Source organism: Vulpes lagopus, chromosome 3, assembly GCF_018345385.1.
Source record: "Vulpes lagopus strain Blue_001 chromosome 3, ASM1834538v1, whole genome shotgun sequence".
In the NCBI taxonomy this organism is placed as follows: Eukaryota; Metazoa; Chordata; class Mammalia; order Carnivora; family Canidae; genus Vulpes; species Vulpes lagopus.
In genome coordinates this window covers 120115194-120138745 of record NC_054826.1, presented here as the reverse complement: position 1 = coordinate 120138745, position 23552 = coordinate 120115194, and the positions used below count along the sequence as shown (strand labels likewise).

The 23552-nt window shown below is 46.5% G+C and overlaps 3 protein-coding genes across 8 annotated transcripts in view; 1 reads left to right on the top strand and 2 right to left on the bottom strand.

Annotated features, from left to right (window-relative positions):
* TXNDC11 (thioredoxin domain containing 11) overlaps positions 1–11041 on the bottom strand; it is a 65858-nt gene extending 54817 nt beyond the window's left edge. The window contains exons 1-2 of one of the 3 annotated variants that reach the window (XM_041747490.1): positions 10482–11041; positions 2489–2705 (exon numbers count right to left, since the gene is read on the bottom strand). Coding sequence is in view for 1 of the 3 variants with exons in the window: in XM_041747489.1 (XP_041603423.1) it covers positions 2489–2705; positions 9121–9383 (480 nt within the window). In the remaining 2 variants the exon portion in view is untranslated. Of the gene's footprint in view, positions 1–2488; positions 2706–9120; positions 9529–10481 lie in introns of those variants that run through there. The other 2 variants (XM_041747491.1, XM_041747489.1) reach the window with 2 other exon arrangements.
* LOC121487085 (proline-rich protein 2-like) lies at positions 9387–10310 on the top strand. Its single transcript, XM_041748531.1, has one exon. The coding sequence runs from the start codon at positions 9387–9389 to the stop codon at positions 10308–10310; it is 924 nt and encodes a 307-aa protein (XP_041604465.1).
* Positions 11042–13781: 2740 nt separating the features above from the next.
* Positions 13782–23552, bottom strand: part of ZC3H7A (zinc finger CCCH-type containing 7A) — a 37313-nt gene continuing 27542 nt past the window's right edge. For all 4 annotated transcript variants that reach the window (XM_041748928.1, XM_041748929.1, XM_041748930.1 and 1 more), the window contains 6 exons: positions 22794–22927; positions 22259–22364; positions 19653–19761; positions 17772–17905; positions 15898–16061; positions 13782–14698 (listed from right to left, as the gene is read on the bottom strand). In XM_041748928.1, the coding sequence (XP_041604862.1) occupies positions 14509–14698; positions 15898–16061; positions 17772–17905; positions 19653–19761; positions 22259–22364; positions 22794–22927 (837 nt within the window). In that variant the 3' untranslated portion in view covers positions 13782–14508. The remainder of the gene's footprint in view (positions 14699–15897; positions 16062–17771; positions 17906–19652; positions 19762–22258; positions 22365–22793; positions 22928–23552) is intronic.

The following is a 23552-nucleotide window of genomic DNA, read 5'->3' as shown; positions in this document are numbered from 1 at the left end:
CATAGCTGCTTCAGTTGTTAACTGGCCCCTGCTCTAAAACACAGCCGACTCCCTCCCCTTGATCCCCACACGTTCTCTTAAGTCAGACAATTTGGGGAATGCCCAGGGAATGAAGTGGTGACTTCTTTTATGCTAACATATCGCTTGCCTCCCAGTGCTCCATTAGAAATCCTGCTTCCGGGGGATCCCTGGGTGGCTCAGTGGTTTAGCCACCTGTCTTTGGCCCAGGGCATGATCCTGGAGTCCCGGGATTAAGTCCCACATCGGGCTCCCTGCATGGAGCCTGCTTCTTCCTCTGCCTGTGTCTTTAGCTCTCTCTTTCTCTCTGTCTCTCATGAATAAATAAATAAAATCTTTAAAAAAAAAAAAAAAAAAGAAAGAAAGAAAAAGAAATCCTGCTTCCTCCCTGTGTCTGCCAGTTTGGTTATTATTGGCCTTTTTATTTTTTTAAGTTAGCTCTACTGCCCAATGTGGAGCATGAACCCACGACCGTGAAATCAAGAGTCACATGCTTTACCAACTGAGCCAACCTGGTGCCCCTATTCTCAGCCATTTTTAAAGGGGGTGGGGAGTAAAGACAGCACAGGGAATTGATCGATTCTATGGGTCCAAAGTCAGAACACAAAATCACAACCCCCTTAGAACCAATATCATAGGCAGCAAAGAGTTCTAATGAAGAGCTAGATTTAAACAGTACTTTGCACCACACTCAGGGATATATAATGGTTCAAAAGGCTTTACTACGTTGGGCAGAAAGCTTCATCAGCATTTATAACATTGTTTCTAAGAAAAAAACAACCCAGAGTTCCAAAGAAACTTCTGGAACTAGGCTGTCTGCATAAGTTACCTCACATCAGTGATTCTCAGCAGCAGCCTCTTAGAAATCTGCGGGACACTCTTTTTGCTTGTTGTGGTAACTGGGAAGCTACAGGGCATGTGGTGGGCCAGGGCTGCGGGAGATAGCCCACAATGCTCGAAACTGTTTTGCACAGGGAAGAGTTATCAGCAGCACCCCAGAGCAGTATGAAATGTCCTGTCGAAAAGGAAACTAGGGGAAAACCTGTCTGTTATTATTCAAGTCCAGGACCTAATTCTATTTTATATGTGAATCCAAAGCATGGTTTTTGTATTCACCAAATTTCTTGAGAAGGAAATTCCTATGTAAATCCAAGGCAGAAAATATTTTGTTTTGCTCCAGCCTTTACCAAGAGCTGTTCACCATTTAAGAAAATTCAGGGGATCCCTGGGTGGCACAGCGGTTTAGCGCCTGCCTTTGACCCAGGGTGTGATCCTGGAGACCCGGGATCAAATCCCACATCGGGCTCCCGGTGCATGGAGCCTGCTTCTCCCTCTGCCTATGTCTCTGCCTCTCTCTCTCTCTCTCTCTCTCACTGTGTGCCTATCATTAATAAAATAAAATTTAAAAAAAAAGAAAATTCAAATAGCACGGGGCCTGGCTCTTACCGAGAGCAGTGTTCTCATGGTACCTGAGTCTCTAACACAACATACCTTTACCAGTCCGCATTTCTAACTGTCCACCCCCAGTAGTTCTACATAAAGGGACCAGGACTTACTGTGCCTGAGCATTTACATACTGAAACACACATGACCTGATTAGACACTACTTTTGTCTCATCCACCTTTATGATATAATTAGTGTACTGGATTGATGCTTGCAATTACATGTGTAGAGGATTTTTATCATCTATGAATTCCTTTTCAGGACAGTAAAAGGCACACCATAAAATATTTGTTTATAAAAGGCAACTGAGATCTACTGGGTTGAAAACCACAGCCATCCAGATGACTCATTTGCCCATATATTCATCCCTCTGGTCTAGCACAAAGGTAGTCCTCATTAAGTATTTGTTGCATATAGATCTGGTCCAAATATTTTTAAAAGGTCAACCTGTTACACTGCAGTCATGACATGTAAATCTATCTTACAGAAAATAACTAATGAGCAGAGTGCCTGGTTGGCTTAGTCTGACTCTTGATTTCAAATCAGGCCACAATCTCACAGTGGTAACATCCAGCCCTGTACTGGGCACTGCGCCAGGCATGGAGCCTGCTTAACATTCTCTATCTAACCTTCCCTACCCACCTCAACCTGATGCTCCTGCACATGTTCTCTCTCTTAAATAATGTGACTATTAAAAAAAAAGAAAAAAAATAACTCATCAACAAATATCAAATGGATATTCAACTAGGCTTTTCAGCACTGAAAACAGCATAGCACCCTGAAATGAGCACTGACCTGCTTCACGAGGAAACACAGAATCTGTTTCCTCTCCTGCCTCTAACCAATGATGACCTTCACCATCAGAAACCCTGTTTCTTTATAGAAGGCTTTAAAATTTATAAACTAAGACTCCTGGCCTTCACCCTGGTTCAGTCAGCCAGCTGGGGTAAGGTGTCTCTCTGGAAACAAACAGCCCTGCACATAGGGCTGACAGTCATCGATGTGCAGGCCGAATGTCAGCATTACCTGGTCTGAAAGCTGACTCGCTGCTTGCTCAATCTCTGACCTGGCGGCGATGGACTGTCCACACCATGGAGCGTAGAAGAACAGCAGCACTACCTCTGAGTCCCGGCGAACGTGCTCTGCGTAGTCCAGCTGGCCCTGGAAGAGGTCAAGAACCGGAGACCTCGAGGAGAAAAAGCTGACAGGTGGCTTTGCTGGTATTATCACATCTTTTGCTCGACTAAAAAAGAGTAAACACAAAGAAGACTACTAAGTTTATCTTCTTTTAACAACAGCTTTATGTGGAGGGAGAATGAAGCTTGAAAGAGAAATCTCTTGAATAAGAAAATGGGAGTTCCCAAAACATTGCTCTGGAGTAAAAAATATGCTGTGCTAAGGCAATATTTAGCTGAGAAAATGCAAGACATGAATAATACATTGAAAAAGACTCTCTAATACTATCTCCCCAGGTGTGGGGTGGGAAGGCAGCAGAGAGCAGAGGAGAAGGATGTCTTTTAATAATCCATATTCTTGCCTCCCACACCGAAAACACTCCACCCTCATCTCTCTGCTGCCTGGCTCTCCAAGGAGCCACTGATTTCCAGGGCTTCAGAACAACCAGGGAGCTTGCTCAGACCTAAGGGGAAGAGAGCTCTCACAACCACCACTAGTAAGATTTCTACAGGAAATTCTTACTATTGACTCAACTCTGAGAAATCATTAAGTTTATTAGCTGGAGTTGGCCAATTCTTATCCAAGGCATTCAGGCAAAAGTAATAAATAAGGTAGATTTATTTCTCCAGGTATGTATGGGGAAGCCACCAAAATGGAGTTGGAGGCCAGAAGGGGGCACCAGCACCACTCTCTGTCAATTATAGGAAAAATGATTAATTACAGACTCCCAACAGGAAAAGAATTACCACCCCCAACAGGAAAAGATGTAACTCCTACAAAATGAAGGACTACTCCAGCAATCAGCCAATGAAAAACTGTCATTCCCCTAAACTCTTGCTTCTCTTCAATGGACTTTCTTCACAACAATCCCTCCCATTTTCCTCCTTCTCTATAAAATAATGTTCTACAATGTTGTTCTCCTTTGTCTATGGGGCTTGCCTACAGTTTGCCATAGTTTACACATCCTGGATTGCAATGTTACTATTCCTGAATGAACCCATTCTTCTGGTAAAATAACTTTTATTTTTGAGTTAACAATATCATGATCCAAAGGTTAGTAGAGATGAACAAAATAACAGCCCATTTTAACTGGAAAACAGGCTTCTTGAATACCTGAAATTCCCAAAAGGGAGAGATCAAGAGAAGACAAAAAAAGAGTGAACAAGTCGTCTGAAGTCATAGAGCTGCCACTATTTTTCCCATCAAGAAAAAATATCTTGGCTGAGGCTGCATCCCACCAGGTGAAAGGAGCTTAATGAACACCCTGAGCTGTTCACACATCTGCACTAACATGGCATAAAACCATTTTGGTGGTTTGGCCGAGAAACAATAGAATAAAAAGAGACCCTGGAAAATATTCAATTAACCCAAAAAGCAGAAAAGGGCCAAAGAACAAAACTCTGAAGGTACAAATGGAAAATAGCCAGGGGACATAATTACACCCAACAATATCAATCATTACATTAAATATAAAAGGACTAAGCCACCAAATTAAGAGGAAGAGAATGCTAGACTGGATAACAAAGCAAGACCTATCATATGCCGTCTAAAAGAGACATTTTTAAAAAGATTTATTCATTTGAGAGAGAGAAAGCATAGGAGTAGAGGAGAGAGGCAGAGGGAGAAGCAGACTCCCCACTGAGCGGGGAGCCTGATGCAGGGTTTGATCCCAGGACCAGGAGATCATGACCTGAGAAAAAGCAAACACTTAACCACCTGAGCCACCCACACACCCCAAGGAGACATTTTAAACATAAAGAGACAGGATGGAAGCACAAGGATGGGAAAATATAAACCAGTATGCATAAGGAAGCTGGAGTAGCTTATTAAGTGAAAAAATGAGCAGGGGGTATATTCTTACAATTAAATGTTACTCAACAATACATGAATGGACACATACTATAACTGCATGAGTCTCAAAATACTCATACCGAAGAAGTCAGAAACTAAAGAATAGGTATAACGTGAACGCATTTATATAAAATTCCAAAACAAACAAAACCAATCTGTAACAAAATAGTGAGTGGTTGTCTAGAGTGAGGAGTGGGGCAGCGACACTGTCTGCTGGGGCCACCGAGGAAACTTTCTGGGGAGAAGACAATATTCTCTATCTTAACTGAAAGGATGAAGGTGGTTAAATTTATCTAAAGTCATCAACCTGAAAAAAATAAAAAAAAATAAAAAAAATAAAGTCATCAACCTGGGATCCCTGGGTGGCGCAGCGGTTTAGCGCCTGCCTTTGGCCCAGGGCGCGATCCTGGAGACTCGGGATCGAATCCCACATTGGGCTCCTGGTGCATGGAGCCTGCTTCTCCCTCTGCCTGTGTCTCTGCCTCTCTCTCTCTCTCTCTCTCTCTCTCTGTGACTATCATAAATAAAAAAAAAAAAAATTAAAGTCATCAACCTATACATGGAAAATGTGTGATTTTACCGCCTGTAAAATATACCACCATGAAGCTGATGAGAAAAACATCTCGGCTGGTGTGTCTCCTCCTCTGACAACTCTACCTGAAGTAGGAGAGAGGCTTCATTTTTTCTCTCAGCTCCCTGTAGGTTGCCTTTCTAACCCTCACCACAATCCGTAACTTACTTATCTTGCCAATTATCTACTTACCACAACATTAACTCCCTGAGGGCAAGGACCCTATCTATCTTCTTCACTGGTTAGATATGGTTCCTGGTCCTCTGAAGTTCGGTAATTTGTGAAATGAACAAATCTACCTTCCTACCTCATCTGAACATATGCAAAAACAAATAGAAACCCACACAGATATACATTAAAAAGACTCAGAATCAAAGTGTCAGGGGCCCATTTGCTTTACTAGGGATGATCGTAAGGACCACATCATATGTTCTAAGTACACGTACGTGTTCAAACAAACTTAATAATCTGGCTTCTCAGAAAACAGCAAAGTAGCAGGAAAGAAGAACAAGAAGGAAAGTGCTGTCAGCTCTGAGATGACCAAGCAGACAAATGGGTATTTAGAACCAAAAAGGAAAATGTAAACACCTGAGACCCAACCTCCTCTAAGATAAGGGAAAGAATCCCACACCCTCCTCTGCATCTAGAAGGTGTTAGCTTCTTGCATTAAGGCAGGTTTAAATATATTACTTCCCTATTTTAACCAAAACATTAACATCATAAAGTAGCAGTATTAAAAGAGCGAATCTCCTACTTATTCACTCAAACTAGCGCTTTAACCCTTTCTCCATAACCTGAAAAACTTAGTCAGTTGCAAAATAATTCAAAAAATGTTCACTGAGCAAATGTTACTATGCTTCAGAAACTGTACCACAGGCATCAAGGCTACAGCAGCAAGCAGGATAGTGTTCTCAAGGAATACAAAAGGCAAACCACCAAACATGTATTCAACAAACAAAAACCCACAAAAGGATCACTGCTATATAGAGAATTTAACAGGGTGATGTGATGGGACCTTTTAAGCCAAGACCTGAATGACAGGAAGCCGTGCAAAGAGATGAGGAATGCCCTGCATGACACATTATCAAAAGCTCCAAAATCCCCTTTGAGATTCTTCTTACACTAGTCAAACTGCATGTTAAGTGTTAAATAACACAATCTGAGTGAAAATGTAGGTCTGTGACAGCCAAACAAAGGATAATAATCCACTTAGTGTTTCTGTTCAGCATGTTCAGAGCAGTTCCTAAAGTCACCAGCCAGATAAAATACGTGGCCCATGGAAAAGCAAACATTAACCAGGGAAGAGAAACATCTGCCTCTGCTCCACCAGAAACATTCACAAGTTTCCATTTAACTCTTACACTTGCTACATGTTTTTTGAGAAACTATACCTAGATCAAAGGTTTTCTGCAGCTTTGAAGGCTCAATGTCAGGTACAAAAAAAAAAAAAAAAAAAAAAAAACTCAAGAGCTGGCTTCAAGCAGAAAGGAGCAGCTGCAACTCCCGATTTTTTTAGGGAAATGCACACCCTACATAACTCCTTCTGAAGAGGATCTGAAGCAACTTTGAAACCACAAAATGCAATAAAGCAAAATGAATATATGCACACACACATATATAGACACAGACAGACACACAACTATTTCCCTCCAAAATCAGGGTGAAAGGAAAGTGAGTAGGATGAAGTCAAGGAGACTCAATGCAGAGAAAGGCAGGTAAAATAAAGATGAAAATGGTGCCCAAGAATAGACCATTATGTTTCCAACCCAAATCAACTTTTTTTTTTTAATATATATATTACCTAGTTTGAACTCAGCTAAGCAACCAACACTGAAGAGGGCTTCACTTATTTAGGCCTGGAACTATTAATTTAAAAAAAAAAATTAAATCCAACTTTCTTATAAGCTTCTGTCCTCGTTAATGCAAAAAAATCTTAAAATAGAACAGGGACCAGAAATGTTTGAGTATATAACAGTATCATGACACCATTCAATCAAACAAGACTCTAAAAAATCAATCTCAGTCTATTGAAAGATGGTCCAGATTTGCCAATGGCATAGAAAGAAGTTGGACAGGCAAGCAGCCCTTCACTGACTCACACCTATTCTGAAGCAGGCAGGGATCTTGCTCTATGTGCTCCAATAACTGGATTTACACTCTCCCTTCTTCCTCAAATCTCAAAGGACTTTCTTAGCTTTTTAGAGTCATGTTCTTTCAGAACAAACACTAAAGCACCATTTCTATAGATGAACAAGCATAAGTCTGTAAACTCGCCACCCCCGGAGGTGGGGAAACCTCCCTTCCTAATTTGAACCCAAAGGCACTTTGCAATCCCACGTTGTAAAAGACTTCATATATTTTCCTTTGTGCAGCACGTGATACAGCAAGGTTAAGAGCCTAGTACCTGACGGTAAAGGATCCAAATTCCAGCTCAGCCACTTAATAGGTGGGTGTAATTGGGGCAAGGTTTGCAACATGACCAAAGCTCAACTCCATCTATAAACTGGAAAGATAGAGTATATCCAGACTTTACTGGGGACGGAGTTTTGTTTTTTTTTTTAAGACTTTATTTATTTATTTGACAGAGAGAGAGAGCGCGCGCACAAGTGGGGGTGGTGGAGAGGGAAATGCAGATTTCCTGCTATGCAGGGAGCCCTATGCATGTGGGGCCTGATCCCAGGACCCCAGGATCATGACCTGAGCTGAAGGAGGCCAACCAAGCCACCCAGGTGCCCCAAGTGGACTTTTAAATGGTCCATACCAGGCTCTCAGATAATGAATAAATGCACTGATGTAAGCTACAGTTCTCAAGCAAACAGTTTTGTCCCCTGGGGGGCACTTGGCACTGTATGGAGACATTTCTGGTCGTCATAGGTAGGGCTGTATCCTACCGGCATTTAGCAGGTACTCTGCAACACTCTGGAATAGCTAGAACAGCCTCTCTCCCCTGCTGGTAGGATCCCACCCAGCACTTGGCAAAAGCTCCATCATTTCTTCCCTTTCTACTAAAATTCCCAAACCTCTGACACCTCTCTGACAACAGGACCACCTACTATGCTTAACACAGTCGATAAAAACGTTCCAAGTTGAAATCTTCCTCCTGGCTAATGTGCCAGTCGGCTGCAATGGAGACACTTACACACTGGAGACCCAGGAGATAGAGGACTTGGGAGATCAAAAGTACTCCTGAAATTTAAAGTAAATTTTGGGGCAGCCTGGGTGGCTCAGCGGTTTAGCGCCGCCTTCAGCCCAGGGCGTGATCCTGGAGACCCGGGACGGAGTCCCACGTTGGGCTCCCTGCATGCTTCTCCCTCTGCCTGTGTCTCTGCCTCTCTCTCTCTCAAATTAATAAAATCTTTTAAAAAAAATAATTTTTGTACCTCCCCCACCCCTACCCCACCCCACCCCCCAAAAAAGCAGGCACAGTAACCTTCATTTCGTCCTGTTCACTGTGGTCCAGCCTGCCCAGGCCTTCTCGGTTCCAGAAGCACCAGCCTCGTCTAGCGTAAGGACACTTGTTGCTCCTTCCACCTCGGACACTTCCCCCTCTGGCCCACCCTCATGCCTCCTGATTCCCCGCACAGCACTTACAGAAGCCCCGGGAAATTGCAGGAAGCTCTTTTAGGGCCCAGGGGAAGGGGGAGTGCGGTTTTCATCCTCAGCGCTCACCTGGACGAGTGCTCCCGCACAGCGCGTGTGGACAGATAATCGTTAGACCGAAGAATGCACACGCATTCTCCAAGGGGTCCCGGCCTCTCACAGTGTAAGTCATCAGACGGGTGTTAAAGGAGGGGCCCACGGCCTGGGCTGAAGTGACAGGTGCGCCGCCCCCCCGAGAGGCCCCAGCAGGTGAGGAGCAGCCCAGAACCTGGCCCACTTAAGCTGGGTGGGTGCTCCCCGAGCAGCACCGGCCGGGGCCGGGGCCGGGGCCGGGGCCGGGGCCGGGGCCGGGCCGGGTCGGGCCCGCCGCTCCAGGTGAAGCCGCTCCAAGCCCGCACCCTGCGCGCCCCGAGCTGGCCCTGCGCCGTCGGCCGGGGCCCCGGGGCTGCGGGCCGCCTACCTGCAGGTGAACTTGAGGGCGACGAGCAGCGCGCAGCCGAGCGCCACCGCCCCGCAGAGCAGCTCGGGCCGCCGGCGCGCCATGAGGGAGGCGCCGCGCAGCCCGCGGCGGAGCCGGCCCGCCGAGGACGCTGCGGCCGGCGCCGGGCTGAAGGAGCCGGAGCCCGCGGGGCCGCCGCCGCCGCCGCCACCCTCGTCCTCGGCGTCGTCGCTGCTGCTGCTGCTGCTGCTGCCGCCGCCGCCGCGGCCTCCGCATTCCGACATTACATGCTCCCCGTCGCCGGCTTTATACCGCCGCCGCCGCCGCTTCGGGCCCGAGGGCCCGGCACGGCCCGTCGCTCCCCAATCCCGCAGCCCGCCGCGCCCGCTAACCCGGACCCTCCACGTCAGCCCCGCCGCCGCCGCGGCGCCCGCCCCCGCGCAGGCGGCCCCGCCTCCCGCCACGGAGTCTGCGCGGACGCCGGCCCCCCCGGAAGCCCCGCCCCGCGCAGGCGGCCCCGCCTCCCGCCCACGGAGTCTGCGCGGACGCCGGCCCCCCCGGAAGCCCCGCCCGCGCAGGCGGCCCCGTCTCCCGTCCGCCGAGTCTGCGCGAACGCCGGCCCCCCCGGAAGCCCCGCCCCGCGCAGGCGGCCTCGTCTCCCGTCCGCCGAGTCTGCGCGAACGCCAGCCCCGCCCGGAAGCCCCGCCCCCGCGGACGCCGGCCCCGCTCGGAGGCCCCGCCCCACGGCCGACGGCCCCGCCTCTCGTCCACTGAGTCTGCGCAGACGCCGGCCGCGCCCGGAAGCCCCGCCCCCCTCAGGCGGCACCGCCTCTCGCCCACCGAGTCTGCGCGGACGTCCCGCCCGGAGGCCCCGCCCCCGCGCAGACGGCCCCGCCTCTCGTCCTCGAAGTCTGCGCAGACGCCGACACCGCCTGACAGCCCCGCCCTCAAGCGAGTCCCGCCCCTCGCGCATGGAGTCTGCGCGCCCCCCCCGCCTACGCCCCACAGGCCCCGCCCCCCGTCCTCGGAGTCTGCGCAGGCGCGGGTCGAAGACCCCGGCCGGTCCGGGACCGGACTCCTGCCGACGCGGTTGCGGGCAGCTTAGCGCCGCCGGGAATCGGTGCTTGGCCTGTGAGGCCTCAGCGCTCTGCTCGGGAGCGCAGTCGTGCCCGCGAGTCCGTACAGGCCACGGGGGGCACAGGTGCCGCTAGCCATCCCCGCTGAGCCTAGGGGAAAATCCATGCAGGGACCAGAGGGGTCCAGGTCCCAGCAGCGGGGCGGGCGGGAGAGGTCACCGCCTCGGTGTGCACGTCTGTAAAATGGGGGGGCGTAATAGCAGTACCTGCGTCAGGGTTGTTTCGAGAGTAAATGAAGTGACTTACGGAGAGTGCCAGGCGCACGGAGAGGTCTCCCTAAGCCTGTGACTGTAGCGTGGGTGTGCGCCGCAGCCTCCTCTGGCTCCCGCACAGCCCCGGTCTTCCCGACGCACCCTCAGGCCGCGGGAGACACCGAGGCTTGCCACAGTCCCTGGACCGAGGCCGCGCAGCTAGTGGGTGAGCTAGTGGGTGCAGCCTCGGAGGCAGGGCGCCCCCTGGCCTGTGACCCGGGCCGACCGCCAGGTCCTTGCTGAAGCTCTGGGAGCGTAAAGGACAAGTCAGTAAGGGACGAAGTCAGATCGGACAGTGACAGAAAGGAATTGCTTCCACGAGAGGGAAGCGCCCGAGCTGGAGCGTGGGAGCGTGGGAGCGTGGGAGCGTGGCGCGGGCTGGGGAAGGCCGTGAGTGCGCTGGCGCCGCTGCTGGAGGCGAATTCAACTCAGGGCCAGGGCCGTGTGGCTGCAGCGGAAAAGCAAAAAGCACGGGCAAGCACCGGAAGCTGAGACCCAGGGCCGCTGTGGGAGCCGGGTGCCCCGCTTCCTGGGATGTCACGTGCGGCCCATGGCCTTGCAAGGAGCGGGGCCTTGCTGTGTCCCCCACCGAGGCCCAGGACTCGGCCGTGCTGACACCTGCCACTTCGCTGATTGTTCTGTAGCTCTCAGGTCCTTCTTCCTTCTTTACTTCCTTGGTTTGCATTAAGTGGATATTTGCCAGGATCCCATTAATCACTTCAATGATTTTAAACCTTTCTTTGGTTATGTGCTTAGCAGTCTTTCTGGGGGTCACTATTTTTTTTTTTTCAGAATTTTTTTTTTTAGATTTTATATATTTATTCACGAGAGACACAGAAAGAGAGGCAGAGACACAGGCAGAGGGAGAAGCAGGCTCCATGCTGGGAACCCAACGTGGTGGGACTCGATCTTGGGTCTCCAGGATCATGCCCTGGGCAGAAGGTGGCTCTAAAACCACTGAGCCATCCAGGCTGCCCTTTTTTTTTCAGGTTTTCTGCCTCGGATTTATACTACCTTAATTCCAGTAAGATACAGAAACTTCTCCAGCAGAGCTCCATTTCCTCTTCCCATTCCTGCGTTATTTTACATTTTCATCTATTATGTTACAAACTTCGTATTACAGTGTTTTAGTACTGTTTTATATTACCTTGTTTTTATAGATAAATGCTGAGAAAAAATGTATTTGGGTTTTTTTTAATTCGAGTTCAATTTGCCAACATATAGCATATCCCGCAGTGCTCATCCCATCAAGTGCCCCCCTCAGTGCCTGTCACCCAGTCAGTCCCACCCCCCCACCCACCTCCCTTTCCACCACCCCTTGTTCGTTTCCCAGAGTTAGGAGTCTCTCATATTGTGTCACCCTCACTGATATTTTCACTCATTTTCTCTCCTTTCCCCTTTATTCCCTTTCACTATTTTTTATATTCCCCAAATGAATGAGACCATATAATGTTTGTCCTTCTCCTGATTGACTTACGTCACTCGGCATAATACCCTCCAGTTCCATCCACATCGAAGCAAATGGTGGGTATTTGTCGTTTCTAATGGCTGAGTAATATTCCATTGTATACATAGACCACAGCTTCTTCATCCATTCATCTTTCGATGGACACCGAGGCTCCTTCCACAGTTTGGCTACTGTGGACATTGCTGCTAGAAACATCGGGGTGCAGGTGTCCCGGCGTTTCATTGCATCTGTATCTTTAGGGTAAATCCCCAACAGTGCAATTGCTGGGTCATAGGACAGGTCTATTTTTAACTCTTTGAGGACCTCCACACAGTTTTCCAGAGTGGCTGCACCAGTTCACATTCCCACCAACAGTGCAAGAGGGTTCCCTTTTCTCCACATCCTCTCCAACATTTGTTGTTTCCTGTCTTGTTCATTTTCCCCATTCTCACTGGTGTGAGGTGGTATCTCGTTGTGGTTTGGATTTGTATTTCCCTGATGGCAAGTGATGCAGAGCATTTCCCTCATGTGCTTGTTGCCCAATTTCTGTTTTTTTTTTTTAATATTAACTTTATTTACCATTTCTAGTCCTCTTGATTCGTCTGTGTAGATCTGAGTTCAGTGGTGTATTACGGAAACAAGTATGGCCAAAAGTCATCACCAGTCCTCATCCACTGTAGGTCACTAGGACAGAATCCACCCTATACTTCTGTAAGACACCTGTCATTTGCAGACCTGCATAAGGTTCAAAGAACTTTTGCTGCCTGTGGGTTCTCTCGTAAGGCCCCACAGTACCTTGTGGCAATGTAAGGTGAGGTCTCGTAGGCCAGGAAACCACCCTGGATTTAAAAAGGCAGTTCATTTCCTCTTCTCTCTAGACATTCTGACTGCTGCTCTCACACCAGAATGTACTTCTGAAATGGATAAATGCATTTCTGAATGCAGCAGGCAGTCAGGATCAGGCTGCAGTGCTCTTCAAGGGTAAGTCAGCCCTAATTTGTCCATATCACACCATATCTGAGCTTTCAGAGCCACTCTTTATACCATAATTGAGTTGGTCAAGTTTGAGAAGGGGACAGAGTATATATTTTATATGCAAATCCTTTCTTAGAACCAGAGGGAAATCTACTCATTAACTTTTAAAGCTTCTAAGCATTTACTTAGCAAACAGGATATGCCTGACAAGGTGCAGGTTGGCAGGTGTTAGAGGAAGCCTTGCCTGGAGCCTGGGTAGTCTGGACAATGGTGGCTGTGCTTCTTGGAAACTTTGTATCAGCACCGCAGCTGGCTTTCCAGAAATTGCTATTCTTCCCTTGCAACAAATACTCACAAGAAAGAAGTCTATATTGTAATCTCTTCAGGCCATCTAAAGAGTGTTTTGAGTTCTCTACCACTCAAAGGATTCTAGCTCACTGCATCCCAGCCTCTGAAGCAGATCAGGGGCCCAGAGGACAGCTTAGCTCTGTCTTTGAGTCTGCCAACCATCCTGACCATGTCTTCAGTGGTCTTTGAACAACCAAAATGGCCCTATTTTGAGTATTGTGCCGGTCATCTGTGGAAACCCATAACCCCCATCCTAGTTGGCTGTCTCCTTGCTAGTCATGCATCTGAATGAAACACAGAAGAGCCCCAAAAGAGTTATTATGGCACCGAACAAGAGAAACTGCTTATCATCCCAAATCTGGGGGAGAGCAGGACAAAGTGAAAAGTCGCTCTCATGTCTAATTTGCATACTATCATTAATTGCTCGAATTAAAGTGTTTTTAAAAAAAATCAAACCTTGCGATTTTAGGGCCCAGTTTCAATAATTCTTTGCAGGGAAAGGACCACACCAAAAAATGAAAGACATCTATATATAAAATCTTTATTACAGGCAATATTGGTCCATACACTACACAATACCAACAGTACAAGTGTAATCTTTCAAAATCATCATTTAAACAGCAAAAGACCAAGAAATAAAATTTGAGTCAACTGATTATTTTTCAAAATATTCTCAATGCACATTATCCTTAGTTCCCTTATTATAGTGAAACATACAAATACAGAAAAATACCCCATTTAACATGTACTAGTGTTAAATGGTTATTTGGCTTAAAATCTGAGTTAAGAAAATCCTTTTTAGCAACCTACGTACAGATAAGTAGCAAACTTTATTATATTAAACAAATTCGTTCCATTTAAAACATGTGAAGAATTTCATCCATCGTGTATTCTGACCCCTAGCGCAAGTGTCTATTCTCTCACCATGATGGTTCTTATCTGAAGGACCAACTCAAGGAGTCGTCTTAGACATAACCTCATCCTCTTCCCCAACACACTTCATCCAAAAGTCTGTTCAACAGATGGCAACTGGGTAGCGGTCACTTCGCCATATGATGCCAATGGTGCCATGAGAGCATGGCCAGACCTGTTAAACAGCCCGTTTTCCTACCTACTGTGGGTTGCTGCTCAGGAGGTACGATAGACGCCAATACAAGCAGAAAATCTGCAGCTCCTCTGCTACGTGCCTTACAACACTTTCAATTTTTCTGGTCAATGCTTTGATTAGGTTACATACATAAAAGCCAGCATATTAGTTTAAATCTTTAAACAAAAAACTATATTTTCCAAAGTCATTATCATTTGGGGCGATTAAGTGATCTTTTCTTGCTTTGTTGAGCTTCATCTTTAGGGCATCCCTTCTTTCTTCCCACTCATGGAGTTCGGCATTCCCATGTGCAAATTTACAGCCGTTTCCTTCTGTGCAGGTGCCATTTGTATACCTGTGGGGCAAGTCAGTGTGGTGAGTGCCCATGAGTTATCTATATAAACCCAAAAAGTGCTCACTTCACTAGCTTGATGATTTGCATAAAACTTTTAATCCAACATCTTAAGCCTAGAAAAATGAGTTTATATAGCCTTGACATCTACAAAGGAAAAATTAGCACTTTTAAATATATATATATATATATTTTTTTTTTTTTAAGATTTATTTATTTATTCATTCAGAGAGAGCGAGAGAGAGGCAGAGACACAGGCAGAGGGAGAAGCAGGCCCCATGCAGGAAGCCCGATGTGGGACTCGATCCCGGGTCTCCAGGATCACACCCCAGGCTGCAGGCGGCACTAAACCACTGCGCCACCAAGGCTGCCCACTTTTAAATATATTTAACAAGAAATACTGATTGATGGGGGGGAAAAGAGACCATAGTCCTTCCTGATGCAGTGGAAAGAAATCAGAAGTGGCATTAAGTCTTCAATAGTTTTGGGTGTCATGTGGCTCTAAACTGAGAAATTAAATATAAAACTGTGATGTGACAAAATGAGAAGCAATTCAAAACTATCTGGCAAAATTTTTTGCTAAAAAATTTTCAAACTCAACTTAAGCAAAGGAGTGATACTAACATTTTCCTTTGACCTGAGTCAGTTCCATATATGCACCTGAACAGTAAGTATTCAAAGGCAGTTTCAGAACTGACGGAACATCCACTGCAGGGCAGGTTGTGGTTAGCCACTCACCCTTGACAACTCAGAGACAATATGGGCAAATTGGAACAAACCTGTATCTCTCTTTGGTTATCTCAGGACATCTCAAACCCATTCAGGTAGACTAGCGCTAATCTTTTCAAGTAACCACAGGAGAGTGAAGAAACATTCAAGGAGCAGCTAAAACTTTTTTTTTAAGATTTTATATTTTTTATTTATTCATGAGAGACACAGAGAGAGAGAGAGAGGCAGAGACACAGGCAGAGGGAGAAGCAGGCTCCATGCAGGAAGCCTGATGTGGGACTTGATCCCAAGCCCTGGGCTGAAAGTGGCGCTAAACTGCTGAGCCACCCAGGCTGCCCTAAAACTTTGAGACCAAAACCAAGCGTCCACTCTCAGAAGGCTTCACCCCCCAGATAACCTCTGCCCACCATATGAATGACCGTAAGAATCACATGACATGAGTTTTCATGCAGGAGTTTACGAAACCTACGTACCTATCACAAATACTAAAATACCCTGTTGGAAAGCGGTGCTGCCAGCAGTACTGATCATCCTCGGTGTGAAAAACCTTCTCTTTGTGCTTCTCTGAAGAGATGTGGCCTTGCCACTGCTTCTCACTGTTACAGTTCTTCCCACACATCCAGCAGTGAAAGTCCGCCTGAAGTGCACAAAAGACACACGTCCCATCAGAGGGTGTTGTCCGGTCCCTCGATGGGTCAAACACTGTTCTGGGAGGGCACCAGAGCTAGAAACCACTTGACCTAAGACCCAGACTCTATTCTGGGGGAGTCCATCTGGTGGGGGGAGCCAGGCAAGAACATAAAGCTCAAAGTCAGAAACAGGACCAAGAAAAGGATCCTGGTGCTGGGAGATGGGCCAGAATACAGGCAGCAGAGAGCAGTGGTGATGGATTCGGCTGGGTTCCAGGAAGTCTCTGCCAGCAGGGTGACGGGGGCTGGTGTGTAGACAAGGATGTCTGCAGGGAGGACAAGGGGCCAGGTCACCCGAGGACTCTGGGAAGGATGAACACCATCAGGACCGGCAGAGAGGACATGAAAGCCCAGAGCTCTCCAGCTGCAGAGGGACAAGCAGCCATTCCATTCAGGGCACGTGAAATGTGCTCCCCACTATGGGCCAGGACTCGTGCCAGGGACCAGGGAGGTCCAGATGCTGAGAAGACCCTGCCCCGGGGCACAGAAGGAACTGTGTTCTGGTCAGTGTAAGTGCTACCACAGATGCAAGCTGCAAGCCTCTGAGCTGGGCAAATGTTCCCCAAATGCCCTGGGTAAGAATCATTTGGCAAGTGGATAAGAAAGGGTTCCTGGAAAGACTTCCCATGAGACTGTGACTCACTCTGGCTGGGGGACAGATGGAAGAGCTACCTGATTAAACAACCCAGGTAAGTCTCACAACCCAGCAAGGCCAGGTGACCCTGCCCTGGGAATGCGGACACACCTCAAGGGTGCAGGGGAATCAGCGCTGTGCCTTGGCAGAGGAGGTGGTGTTCACAGGGCACAGATCCCAAACACACATGTGGGGGCAAGGCCGGGCCACAGACGTGACCTGGATCCAGCTGAATCAATTATGGGGAGGTGCCAAAAACAAAACAACAAAATAAAACAAGAAGCAGAATAACACAAGTGCCTGTGTCATCTTTAAAAAAAAGCCAGGCAAAACTCTAGCTTAGAAATATATATGTCAAAGATATGTAAACATAGCCTGGAAAATACATGCTGGCTCTGGTCCCTCAGGGATGGGGGGCAAAGAGAGTCCCAACTCTACCTGTAACATTTTATTCTACAGAAGCAAACACAGTGAACTGCAAGCATGGTCGACTCAAGATATTATGTTATCTTCTTTATGCTCATGAAAAATTTTCAAAGAAAACCAAAACAGTAAAACACCACAGATGACTTTGTCTCCACAGAACCCCGAAGCGGAGGCCGGACACTGGCGGGTATGGAAGGAATGGGGAGTGAGGGGGACAGCACCCCCATGTCGGGAACATCTTCTGGGGCCCAGCATTGGCCTAAGTGTCTGGGACCCATGCTATTTCCACTCACCAGTCACCACCACTCTCAGGGACGCTCAGTGACTCAGTGACCTGGCCAGGGCCACAGGCTAGTAAGGAGAGGCACCAGCACTGAGACTCCAAAGTCAGCAAAAGGATCAAGGGAAGGATTTGCTAGAATGAGGGAGGGGACTTAAGCTAAGGGCCCCAGATCACTAGAGGGGAGTGGAGAGATGGGAGGAGGCAGGCAGCCTGGGAGCCCTGCTCGAGGAAAAGGCAAAGAAAGGAAAGGCCCCATTAGAAGGGAAGCCAAGGAAGGGGAGGCGGAGTGACCACGGGCACTCGGGGGGCACTCACGGTCACTTCGGCGTAATCTGTCGGCATGTGAATTTGTTTTCCATTTTCCTTGTTTGACTGACTTGCTACATCATCACTTTTTTCGTTTTTTTGACTCTTTAGCCAGAGTTCATAAAACTGCTCCATATCTTGTACTAAAGAGAAACAAATCACTTTCAGCAGCAGAGATTTACAAATGCCACTGAAATGCACACAAGATCATGCGCACCTTTCGTATCAGCTGGCATACATTTTGGAGAGCAAGACAGAGACAGACTGCATTCGGTGAGTAGAGGGGGACACCCCCCGGACACCCAACCCCCCCACCCCCCACCCGTCCAAGAGGGAGGTAAACTCTCACGGCTGTGAGCCTAATTCTGAACTGTTAGACTGCAAACGTTGGCTTTCAAGATGAATTAACTCCCTGCATTTGCAAGACACTGGGAGTGTTGAAAAGTCAGGAACCATTAAAAGGGTATTGCTTTAAAAAGTGGGGGGGGGGGGGGGGCTCATACTGCTTCATATTGCTCCCAGTAAGACACTATCACCACCACAACCACACGGGCTCCTTACACGGCTGGAGGGCCTGCAGTGGATTTGCTCCTATCTACTGAGAGAAAGATGGGAAACTTACTACCACCAGGGCCTGGGTTCTGACCCTGACGGGAACCCATCACTCAAACCACTCTCCCCAAAGACCCACATGTTGGGGCGCAATTTACAACAACCAGGTGCTGGGCAGTGGCTACAAGCTGCTTTCTACAGTAAGAACGAGTGCGTTTGGCATCACCATCAAGGGCTAAGCCAGGTTTCTCAACCTCACCACTGCTGACATTCTGGGCCAGATAATTCTTTGCTGTGGGGGGCTGTCCTGTGCATGGTAGGATGTTTAACAGCATTCCTGGATTCTACACACCAGATGCCGGTAAGGCAGTCTGCCCAAGTCATGACAACAAAAACATCTCCAGGCATTGCCAAATGTCCCCAATGGAGACTGGTATGTGTGGCAAAATTCACCCCCAGTTGAGAACCACTGGGCTAAAAAAAAATCTGGTAATGAGGTTAAGGTCAAAAATCGGCTTTGTTGCCTGCCCAAGTGTTTCTAACGATTTGCCATCAGACTAAGATGAGAGATAAACCTAGAAATCCTTCTCCATTCAGACCAGTGGGAGCAGGAATCATTGCAACAGTCCTGGTATGCAAGGACATCTTCAAAAGGTCCAATAGGACATCCCTCCTCCAAGCAAGATAGCAAGGAGTCCTGTCCATACATGTCACCGAATGTGAACACTGGTTAATAAACACAGCAGGTGATATGCTTGAATCTGATTGGTTCTTGTAATTCAGAGATTGCAGATCTTAAGCAGTTGGTAAATTTCCATTCATTTACTAGAGATTAAGTACAATGATCCTTGTCCTTGTATTAAAACCTTTCCGGCCAAAAGTGAAAGGTTGTCTGAGGCTCCTCTCAAAGCCTCTCATGATAATCTTGCAGTTTGACCAAGATAAACAAACATTCTCTCCTCGGGCCTCTGCATCTGGGCCTGTTCTACCGGTAGGGCCTCCTTATGGAAACCTTCGATTCTAATCTCATTTTTCAGGGATGACTATTCACAATAGGAGCAGATGGTCTGATTCAGGCAATCAAGGAGTTCACTTCCCAGACCATCTTTTGGGAACACGTCTGTGTCACACGCAGACCTACATATTTGTATCTAGCTCTGACCCAAGCAAATACAGATCAGATGTCAGGCTCTGCTCCACTGACAAAATGGCACAATTGTTTAGAATGCAAACTGCTTTCTGGGTTCGTGGTGAGCTGGCATATTTACAGAGAGGAGGGAAACTCCCTGGCAAGCTAGACTTCACAGATGTCAAGCCACAGTTAAGACAGCAACTTACTCCCATTCTCCTTCATGTAAGTCCACACTTCCCGTTCCTCAGGACTATGAGCAAAGGAACAGTTCCCAACATATTGACATTTTTTCCCAGAAGCAATATGATTGCACAGCTGTATAAAAAAAAAAAATGAATATGCTTTAAGACAAAAGTACAGTTTGTAAAACTGCCTAATTTTTACATTTAAGCAAAATAAGCATCATTATCTGCGCTAATGCTGAGTAACACAATGATTACATAAGAGTATTTTGAATTCAAATTGACTCTTAAGCCCAACACGCATGAGATGACATTAAGCTTTCTATCTCAATATTTTTCAAAAAAAATCTCCACAAGAAAGAAAGCATGGAACTAAGACATGGAATATTTTCTTACAAGAAAAGGTCTACAAACTCCCTTATTCAGAGTATCTGCTTTTAACACAGCAGAGCGTTTGATCTCCACGATGCAAATCTCTGGCCCCTCCTCTGACAGCTCCCACTCTCCCTGCCCACAAAGCCTCCTTGTCAGCTCCTGCAGTAAAGAAACTGCAGACTATTCCAAAGGTCCTAAGGAGTGTCAGGAGAAATCTGACATTGCGTTTACTTATAACCTATACTGGCAGCTCACCTCAGCCACCATTCATTCCATATGCACTATCTGGAGACAATGATTACACAAGCCGGGCCATCCAGTTACACAGCATTCAAATAATACCTCTGCTGGCTATTTGCATGGTGCTTTTACTAAGTAAGTACAACGAAACTGGTAGGAAAATAAAGTGACGGCGATCAGCAGAATGCAGACGTCTCTCTAAGAAACACAACTCTCAAGAACTAAGAAAACCTCCACCACCAAGACAGCTTGTTCTTAAATATCAGTATACTTGTCTTCATAGAGCATTCTAGTACAATTAGTCATCTGCTCACTGTTTCAACAGAGGCTGGCCCTATATACCCGCTTACATAGTATCAGATGCTTAGCCTCAGTTTTTGCTAAAAACCTGAAAGCAGTCAGCCCTTAATTCTGCAGGTTTCCTCCCTTGGAACAACGTCAATACCCCCCCACTTCCAATCCTCTGCATAAAGTGAAACCCCGGCAAGTACTTAGGCAGGTGTTACTAGAGAAACATTTACCATAGTCTCTCAAAGTTCAATGATAAGGAGCAGGGGAGAAGAGGAGATAAAGGAAAAGGCTGCCACTGTGCTGGGTTTTTACATAACACCATCCCATGTAATCTTCCCTAGGGCGTAATTATTCCCATTTACAGATGAGTAAACTGAGGCTGGGTAACTTGACCAGGGCCCCTTCTGGCAGATTCTGAAGCCCATTCTCTTTGCACCTCACCATACTGTCCACACATACACACACAGAGTATTATTTCCTCTTTTAGAAAAAGGATCCCTTAGCAATACCTAGTATGGTAGAAAAAAAAAGAAAATGAGCTACTGGCACATTGCACGGCAGTAGAGCACGTCCGACTTTGAAGAATAATCAGTAGTCCTGGCAGCTGAACTAGAATCGTTCTTAGTCACCTCTGTTTTACCAAAGAATGACGAGTGCACCCGTAATCTCCTCTTGGAAAGCCTAAGATGTCCTGGTTCCAGTAAACCTTCTTCCCCTCCTACAAGGCCCACTGATTAAATCACTCAGGTCCCCAAGTCTAAAACCACTGTGGACAAAACACAAACATCCCGCCTCCTTCTGAGACCGACCCTTGTACCGTATGTAAGTTTACAAAATGCAAGGTATTCTGGGTGATGGGAAATTATCCTGCCTCTTCCCCAACTCTCTTGGGCCATTCAGAGAGGGGTCTCTGCATGTGCGAGGGGACTCTGCAATCCATCTGCACTGCTTCTCTGGGCAAATGCACTGCTTCTCCTTTTGTCTGCCATTGGGGCAGAAACTTTACTGCCTGTCATTGCTCCAAGTGTCTCTGTTATCTCACACAGTGAAATCCCTCCAGACTCTCTCTCGTGAAGAGTAAAGTCCAGGGCCAGCCAGCTCAAGGGGTTCACTCAGACAGTCACTGTCAAGACGATGTAAGGCATCAGAGGGTACTGAGCTGAAACGTGCCACCCGGTGAATGAAACACTACCCTAACTTTAAGTTGGTCTGGTACTTTCATTCTGAGGGTTTTGAAGAACATGTGCCTCTAACACTGAACATGCTTCCTTTGGGTTACTTTTAGAAAAATCCTACAAAGTAGGGTATCTTTTTAGCTGGTATCCATTGCTTGAGTCAAAAGAACTTATCAATAGCAATTATACTAACAGAAGACCTTGGATTTGAGAGCAAAGCCCAGGAATCAAATTTAAGTGAAATTCTCTCCCACTCACTCCCAAAGTAATTCATCGGAAAAATAAGGAAAGGTAGGTCATGCCCATGACTATCTCTTGAGTCCACTGTCTATTTCCTTTTTCCAAGTAACTTACACAATCCCAGTCAACCTGAAAACTGTCACAGAACCACACATACAAAAGGGGAAGGAAAACAAAAGAGGACCATTTAAAAATTGTGTTATTACGATGAGCATTGAAAGGGCTCCAAGTTTCAATCTGAATCACTACTACTTTCTAATGATTTGAAATGCCTAATAAAAAAAAGTGGCTTAAAAATTACGTATGTACATCAAACTGTAAAGGCATTTGTTTCTTTGTGGGGAGAGGACGGATGTTCATCCACTTCTTACGTTCGATGGACATCACTCTCATCGCACGCCGATCTCTGGTCCACCTAAGAAACATGGAGTTCAGAAAAAACAAAGACACACTGGCACAAGGCATAATATAAAGGGACAGGTACAACGTTCGTACCTGAAGGACCAGAGATTTTTTTCTCAACCCTCCTAAAAGAAATGCCTTAGGATCCTGTCATTTCATTTCCTGTTGATAATTGTTAACAGACATTCCCTACGAATCCTGAGCTAAGAACTGATCAAATTCAGGAAAGGCACTATCGCATTTCATTGAATTCATATCAATGAAATAGTAAAACTCTCTTCTCTTTCACTTTGCAGTTACTCCTATGTTTTCTACTTTGCTGGGCTCTCTTCAATCTTCCATTCTTATATGTATGATTTTATACCCATGTAGAGAGAATTATGAAACAGGCATTGTTTACACACACACACACACACACACGTAACACTCACACGCTACTTACGAGTGCCTTGCTTTTGCACTACAATATTTTCTGTTTTTGTCTGGTTCAATGACTTGACCATTTCTCAGACATTGAGCACACACAAATTTTATCTTCATATTAAGAGATCCAGGCATTATTTGATTGCCAAGTACCTTAAACAATTAAAACATAGGTTTTACTTTTAATAGAACACCAGTTTTCTAAGAACAAAATACTGAATTGCCATGTATTTCTTTTTTCATGATAGCATACACTTTCTGATACCATCTGTTTTGATGAGTTGATTATATATACTATTATATATATTATTATATATTATATATACTATTATATATACTATTAGATAACTAAATCCTCAATTCTCCACCCAATGCAAGGGAATATGATAGGAGCAGATGACAGACACCAAACCTCAATTTATGAAAGCCAGCTTTGGAGGATGATAACCAGAATTTTATGGGGTGGAGGCGAGGAGGTGATGAATAAAGCAGTTCCACCAGGTGGGAAGCAGAGCCACAGTCTAACTCCCTTATCCCCAGGACCCTCACAGCCCAAGAACCAAACTGTTCTGTCAATTAAATTGAATAAGAGAATTGTACCCTACTTGGCAGGTATTATGGGATGCCTACTTTTTTTTTTTATGATGATCAACTAAAATTTGGGATTTTTTTCACATTAAGAATAAGTCTTACAAACAGCAAAAAAAGTAAATGGGACATGGGACTGTAAGTATAAACTGCAGCTGGGGCACCTGGTGGCTCATTCTATTGAGTGTCT